This window comes from Saccostrea cucullata, unplaced genomic scaffold (genome assembly GCF_032062105.1).
Source record: "Saccostrea cucullata isolate Sc308-1 unplaced genomic scaffold, CSIRO_AGI_Scuc_v1 ctg275, whole genome shotgun sequence".
NCBI classification, from domain to species: domain Eukaryota; kingdom Metazoa; phylum Mollusca; class Bivalvia; order Ostreida; family Ostreidae; genus Saccostrea; species Saccostrea cuccullata.
This window is the reverse complement of record NW_026924241.1, coordinates 112,501-120,575: the sequence shown is the minus strand read 5'-3', so window position 1 is coordinate 120,575 and position 8,075 is coordinate 112,501. Positions and strand designations below refer to the sequence as shown.

Below are 8,075 nucleotides of genomic sequence, written 5' to 3'. Positions count from 1 at the left end.
AATTGAAGATTTAAAAAAAAAACAGTCATGCTTAAAGTTCATTTGATTTTGCAAAGGGTTTGAAATACACACAATTTTTTTTCCGACAGGGTAGAGAGGTCAATTTCTCACGCTACTCACATTTTGAAGGAAAGGTTATTATATGCTCGAGATTATTAAATACTATGAGTATAATAATTGCACAGTGTATGTATACCCTTTCCTATACAATGGGTGTAGATTTTCTGAATTTTTAGGCACTTTTATTAACTTACTAGTGCCTCGATCACTTTGGCTGTGTTGTCCACTAGACATGTACATTGGTGTTATACTACAGTGTTTTGATTTTTATGGATCCATGAGCTAATTGAATACATATATTATCGATATTTTCTTTACTTAGATACTAGTATGCTCTTTTTAAAGTGATTGTGCTACTGGAGACATTGTTAGTTATCTTGCAGAAAAATTAAATTTAATGACATTAAACGTGTTTTTCATCACAATTAAACATTCCCTATTTCAGGCATGAAAATTGGTGGTACTTTCACACTTGACAAAGGAAATTTTGGAGTCAGTACACATCTCTTCCAGCCCCGAAGTGTCACCGTCTTGTGTATATACTAGTATTGGTAATCAATAGCAATAAAGTCATTAATCAAATTCTTGGTCTTAATTTAAATTGTCAGAAGGAATGGATCTGCATGCTGCAAGGCTCGATAATAGAATTACTCAGATAACTAATCCCAATGTACAGTAAAAGTGGGAATTCATTTTCAATTTGAATTATTAACTAGCATTCCAATTTAGATGGTTTCGATATAACAACTTTTCAGTGATGTTTATCAAGATATCATATCGAACACGAGTGAAATACTTATCCAAAAATCACAAATCAGAGTACAGTGTATATGAAAAATTCACCATGACTGTACCAAGTTTAATCGACAATTTTCCCTAAACCGCAACTCAGTGTCATTTTTAAGTACCCCCTTCCTTTTATTACACAAAAGCACAAAGAAAACCTTTTTTTGTGGTGTACCCTCACTAAAAATTCTGAGAACCATTTTTTTCTCTTTAAATAGATTTTTTTGTCCATAACCCCAGTCGAGGGGCAGACGAGATCCAACAGAATTTCCAACTCACTGACCATGCAACAGGTTTTTTTAATCCGTTAAAATGTTGTAGTTAGCCTAAGTTTTTTTTTTTCTTTTTATCAGAAATAAAAAATTCAGTAACTCCTGCCTTGGCAAAGGATGAGCCAGGGGACCAGGCTACACTTTTGAATATGCTTTTGGCCAAACCTGTAGAAGAAGAAATGTCGCGGGCGTTGGCAAGGTTGCGCAGAGCTCTGCGCATTCTAGTATTTTCGTATGTAAATAAGATGTTGTCAACGCCATCTTGAAGGGAATTGTTTACTATTAGAAATCGGGGCAAATCATGCATCATATGTGCCATCGAAGACTTTAATAAATGGTTTCATTCTGATTAAAGCCCCAGGATGGCTACCACAGAAACTAAATTATCTACGACCGAAAGAGTCGTGAAAAGTAAGTAATTCGTTTTAATGCGACAAAAATAGTACCCGATCCGCCATATTGGCTGTCGGCCATGACTGTGCAACTGACATCCGTTTATGGCATCAGTATATATTTTGTTTGAATGTAAAATATAGTATTGTATGCTTCAGTTAAAGCATAAAGCTTTTGTCTTATTTAGGTTATAGAGTAAAGTTTGAGTTGCAATCTGTGAACAATTTTAGAAACTGCGGAGTAGATTCTGCAACTGCAGATGTCATCTCTTCATCCAATGACGAATGACGTTGAAGTGCGTTCTTCAGCGATGTTTGTCTTGACTGTTGTTAAGAGTATGAGAGGATATACAGAGAAATAAAAGTATTGACTGATTGATTGCTGGTTTTTCAGGCTTTGCGACATAGACGTTTTTGTTAGTTGCAGCAAAATTTGTAACTCATCATTGTCGTTACCTTGCTCTTAGCTTTAACTTCAGTTTGACACTTTCTTGTATCCTAAAAGCCGTAAACGCATGTTCCATATCACAATGAACACTGTATGATTTGTTTTTTGGGAAAATGATTTGGCTTTTAAGGGGGCCGACTATAGTTTTATTGTGTGAAAACTACAATAGCGAAACTCTTTATTTTTATAGCATATATTACTTATATTAACTTCAGTGTACATGCAAAGTTTGGGCGAAATCTACCGTCCAGGTATTTTTGAGGGACCGTCTCAAAATACAGGTACATTTACTATAGGATTATATAGGAAAATGCCAATTTGTAGCACATTAAAGAAAATTATACAATTACTACAATAGAGATTTTGTTCAAACTATAATATTTGATGCGTAATACTATATTATACAATATATGTAAGAAACACAAAATTCTACCGTCTTGTTACCAGAGGGGGCATCTCAAAATGCAAAAAATAAGCAAATTTTACTATTTTTATGGAGTATTACAAAATATGACGTACACAGTGGATTCACATGAAAACATAATAAAAATATTGGATATATTCTCAAATTTCCATCTTTTAAATTTCCAAAGCGTATCTTTATTACTTTTTCTTTAATAATATTTTTATGACCCCTTTCTTTAAGAGCTACAGAGTATCATAACGTCAAAAACACACTGCAACGACGTCAACCTACCTATCAATTGCAAAATCGGTTAAAAACCAGTTATATCACATTGTAATTACATTTCTATACCTATGATTTCTTAATTTTGTTTAATTTCAATAATTTAGCGAAAAAAGTTGCATTAAAACAGTAAATACTCATCATTTTATTATGATGCGCAAAATATTGCGCAATGGAAACTATAGTCGGCCCCCTTAAGTGAGAGGGGGTCAGTTTTCACCTCTTTATTTTCTAAAATGCTCTTGTTTTCCCCAAAACTGAAGATTCTGTTCAGTGTGATGAAGTAGGTGAAGTTATGAAAAGTTAGAATGCTAGTATGAGGACTTTAAGCACATGGTACTTGTTTATATTTTGGGCCATTCAAAGGTCCCATTCCATGTTCAAAAAAGATAAATTTTTGTCAAAATGGAGTTGTTAATTTTTGTACACCAGCCAATAACCATCTTTGCTAGCCAAGGGTTTTCGGTCCGCAACGCTCCCCATAAACCCTTGGCCGATATGCACTGTAAAATGCCGTTCACACATACCGCCATCTGTAAAATCTTCAGAAAGAACAATAATTCTGTTTGAAGCAAACAGCCAATGAAATGATAGCTTTAATGTACGTTTCGGTAGAAATTATACACAGTATGGTGACTTCCATTGAAACAACATTTGGAATACAAAAATTTTTAATTCTTTCCAACAAGAAGCGATATATGCTTTAATGGACATACGTGGTGTGTTCATAGGAACAAAAACAGGTTTACACATGCGTTAGAATTTCCTCGAAAACTTCTCGAAAGTTCTAGGCCGTAAATTGAAAACAGTTTTTTCATTGGTCCACTCTCCAATGAAAATTGACCGGCGTTTTTACAGTGCATATCAGCAAAGGGTTTATGGGGGAGCGTTGCAGACCGAGGACCCTTGGCTAGCGACAATGGCCAATAACCCCACCCCAAGCCCCAAAAAAGAACGCATAGGTAGATACATAGTAACTGAACTTGTCACTCGTATTCTAAAACAGTATTAAATAAAGTAATAACAGGTAGTTTTTAGAACCCAAAGTAAAATGTTTTTCTTAATATTCCCCAAGCAAAAGACTGCTAGTTTTCCCATTCTTTACGACTCTAGACCAGGTCCCAAAAAGTGATGCCAGAGCCTGGATGATGTATGTGCAATAGTGATGGATGTAATGATTTTGATTCACACATAATGCTGCACAACTTGCCCAGAATGATAAAGTCTAACTTGTATGCCTAACATATAAAATGAAAGTGAAATAATTTGAAAAGTACAGAACCCATATAAATTCATGTATCTTGAAATACTTCATACCTTTTATATGATGAAAAGGATGATTATTGAAGGAAGGGACAGTGATTGGGAAGGCCATAATGGTCAATGGGACTATGGCGCAACTGTCAACATTTTTGATGTGCCATTTTGAAAATGAATGGGCCATCAATATAATCTGAAGGGCCATCGTAAGAAATAAAGTGACAAACAAATATGAAGTACGAGAGAAAACACGTTTTTAATTAAACGAGTCTAATTTTTTACTTATTCAATGCAGCAAATTCAGAGGAACTCGCATAGAATATAATTGACCCATATTTTGCGTTGAAATTACGATAGTTTTGGAAAGGAAATGACCCTACCATACAAATGAATGAAGTAATGTACCTAATGTTAGTGCTTCATTTAACCAGAAGTAGTTTTTGATAGGGTTCAACCAATGAGATTTCTTGTTTTAAATTGCCTGCATTTAAAACGAAAGTAAAATAAGTAAGAAAGTTGTATGCAAAATATTTCCAAATAACATCGCGAAAAATTGAATGCGCACTTTGGCGACATGATTGATTGATTAAATGCGCCATTTTTCGCTTCAATGCGACTATGGCGTGTGATGAAAGCCCTTCCCAATCACTGAAGGGAAATCTAGTAGAAGCTGTTTCAATTCTTATTTCATTTTCCTTATCATGCTTATCATTAAAAGTTGACAAGGTGGAAGTATTTATGTTATAAATTATTGGAAGTCATTTAATTTAATTGAAGTGCAAAGAAGGGTACCGCAAAGTGGTGCATCCCTTCATAAAATAGCATATCTATAAATCAAAACAGCTTTCAACATCAATCCCCATGCAAATCATGTCACTTCCATTTTGCACAAAGAGAAACTAACACTCACACACACAAACAGACAAGTGCTAACTCTGTTGTTAGGGGGTAATAATCCAATAGTAAAAATGTTTTGCTCTAATTATCTAATATTAGTCAAATTGCTATTGGGCACTACTATTTTGAATTAAAAATAGAAGGTCCTGTCCATATAGTGAAAAATCAATATTCTGACACGATTGCTACTAATTCTAGGCATCATGGCGATGTCATACCCTATCCCATTTTTAGTGAAGAACCAAAATGCCTAGGATGTGTTGCAGAAAATGTTAACCTAAATTTTGAATTTTACAGGTGTTCCATTTCCCCCCAGCCACAAGCTCTCTATGAATGAAGTATTTGACGCAAAAGGCAAACCCAAACCTGATGTATTGAAACAGCATTTTATCATGGAAGGGCGCGTCTCGGAGGACGTAGCGCTGCGCCTTATTAACGACGGTGCTGCCTTGTTACGACAAGAGAAGACCATGATTGACATTGAGGCACCTGTCACAGGTTGGCATTTAGGATCTCTTTGAAAATTATGCAGCAAAATGCTTTGGAATATATTACCTTGCATATTTCACATTCATGTTTTATTGTTAAAATGCAGTAATCATGGTAATAAGTATAAGAGAAAATTCCATGACTAGCTCACAAGAATGTCAATTAGATACCAATAGGTTAGAGACTTAGAGTTCAACATTTGCTGAAGAAAAGACTGCTTGTCATTTCTATCATATAATAAAAGGGGCGATCACATATTGACCCACAGATTCAGCTGTTACTAGTTTGAGATTCAAATCATAATGAGGTCAATTTATTTTAACAACGAAAATGAATGTACATGAAATAAAGACAAAAGGATGTCGAAATACTATTTTTTTGTCATTGTTCGTTTTTGTAAAAAGCATAAAGAATTTTTTAATTCTGCAAAGGATGAGTTAATTGAAAAGATATACATTTCTTTGATACGTCATGATTTTTGTGGGGTGCTTCTATAAGATGGGTGTCCTTAAAAGAACTATATCAAAAGAAGACATTTTTAAAGCTAATTAAAAATGTATATGATTTACTTTTACTCCATTTTTGATGGTAACATATTTTATTAGTGTAAAGGATCCTCTGCATCTTCCATAATTGTACAAGCTTTGGTCTGTATTTTCAGTGTGTGGAGACATCCATGGTCAGTTTTATGACCTGATGAAACTGTTTGAAGTAGGTGGACCACCTTCCACAACACGCTACCTCTTCCTTGGTGATTATGTCGACAGGGGATACTTCAGCATAGAGGTAAAGAAACAGTTTGATTGAAGACATTTACTTTTTTTAACTGGAGTAGTTGAAAGATTCATTAATTTTCTGTGACACATGGTCAATTGTTCAAAGATCTTTTGCCATGCTCTAATAATAAATTAACTGAAAGAATTGTACTTTGGTCATTTGAGAAAAATCAAAATGATTCAAGTTTTTATGCATGATTTTATCTTATAAAGACACCTCCTATGGTTATAAAAACATTTTGCTATGAAAAATATTACATGAAACATAAAATATATTTACAACCATATATAATCAAGGAATATTTGGATCTTAATATGTTTTTGTTTTGTTTTTTTTAGTGTGTGTTATATCTGTGGGCCTTAAAGATACTGCACCCAACCACATTTTTCCTCCTACGTGGAAATCATGAGTGTAGACACTTAACGGAATATTTCACATTTAAACAAGAATGTAAGTGACTTTTATTGTTTAATGACAGTTTAATACGTAGATTTGATAATTAAAGATGCTATCAGATTTATTATCCGATGGGTATCTATTTAGTAAATTTTTCATTGTGAAAATAGTGTTTCAGTATGCTTCCTTGCTTGGAAGATGTAGAATAACCTGTAGAACTATAAATAGAGGTCTTTCAAACCAAAGGTTTAGATATTTTATTTATCTTATATGTAATTGATTGTACATTTTTAGCTCTACTGGTCAGAGACCAGAAGAGCTTATGCGATATAACTTCCCTATTTTGTTGTCTGTCTGTCTGTAAACAATTTTTCAAAACGCTACTCCTCCTACATATTTGGTCTGATTTTAATATAACTTGGCACACAAGTAGACTACACAAAGACACATAAAATAGAGCATCGAATTTTGATTTCAATGAACGGTGTTGCCATGGTTACTAAAAATAGAATTTTCTGTGAAATTCCTTTAAAATGCTACTCCTCCTACACTTTTGAACTGATTTCAATATTACTTGGCACACAAGTAGACTACACTAAGATACATAAAAAAGTGCATCGGTTTTTGATTTCGATGAACGGTGTTGCCATGGTTACTAAAAATAGAATTTTCTGTGAAATTCCTTTAAAACGCCACTCCTCCTTCAGTTTTGGTTTGATTTTAGAATAACTTGGCACACAAGTAGACAACACAAAGATACATAAAATAGTGCATCGAATTTTGATTTCGATGAACGGTGTTGCCATGGTTACTAAAAATAGAATTTTCTGTGAAATTCATTTAAAACGCTACTCCTCCTACAATTTTGATCTGATTTCAATATAACTTGGCACACAAGAAGACTACACTAAGATACATAAAATAGTGCATCAGTTTTTGATTTTGATGAACGGTGTTGCCATGGTAACTAAAAATAGAATTTTCTGTGAAATTCCTTTAAAACGCTATTCCTCCTACAATTTTGATCTGATTTCAATATAACTTGGCACACAAGTAGACTACACTAAGATACATAAAATAGTGCATCGGTTTTTGATTTCGATGAACGGTGTTGCCATGGTTACTAAAAATAGAATTTTCTTTGAAATTCCCTTAAAACGCTACTCCTCTTACAATTTTGGTCTGATTTCAATATAACTTGGCACACAAGTAGTCTACACTAAGATACATAGAATAGTGCATCGGTTTTTGATTTCGATGAACAGTGTTGCCATTGTTACTAAGAATAGAAATGTCTGTGAAATTCCTTTTAAACGCTACTCCTTCTACAGTTGTGGTCTGATGGCAATGGCTTCTTTTCTCATCCTTTGTTATAAGTACAAACCAGTAGAGCTACAGTCTTGACAGAGACTTCTGGTTTCTGATGTATGTATCGTCAGGTTATTTTTTATAACTTTTCTATTTTGTTGTTCAGCTATGTATGCTACCTCGTGATATCTAAAATAATATCTTGGCCCTATAATGTCCTTGGGATATTTTTGTGTGCTGACCATGAAAAATTGTGCAAGTTGGCTTATAAACTTAAGGAAAATATCATATTTATTTGAATT

The 8,075-nt window shown here is 33.8% G+C and overlaps 1 protein-coding gene across 6 annotated transcripts in view; it reads left to right on the top strand.

The window, feature by feature from the left end:
• The first annotated feature begins 1,337 nt into the window (after nt 1-1,337).
• Nucleotides 1,338-8,075, top strand: part of LOC134266025 (protein phosphatase 3 catalytic subunit alpha-like) — an 18,972-nt gene continuing 12,234 nt past the window's right edge. For 4 of the 6 annotated variants that reach the window (XM_062748251.1, XM_062748248.1, XM_062748249.1 and 1 more), the window contains exons 1-4: nt 1,338-1,529; nt 5,101-5,301; nt 5,954-6,078; nt 6,408-6,519. In XM_062748251.1, the coding sequence (XP_062604235.1) occupies nt 1,481-1,529; nt 5,101-5,301; nt 5,954-6,078; nt 6,408-6,519 (487 nt within the window). In that variant the 5' untranslated portion in view covers nt 1,338-1,480. The remainder of the gene's footprint in view (nt 1,530-5,100; nt 5,302-5,953; nt 6,079-6,407; nt 6,520-8,075) is intronic. The other 2 variants (XM_062748250.1, XM_062748247.1) reach the window with 1 other exon arrangement.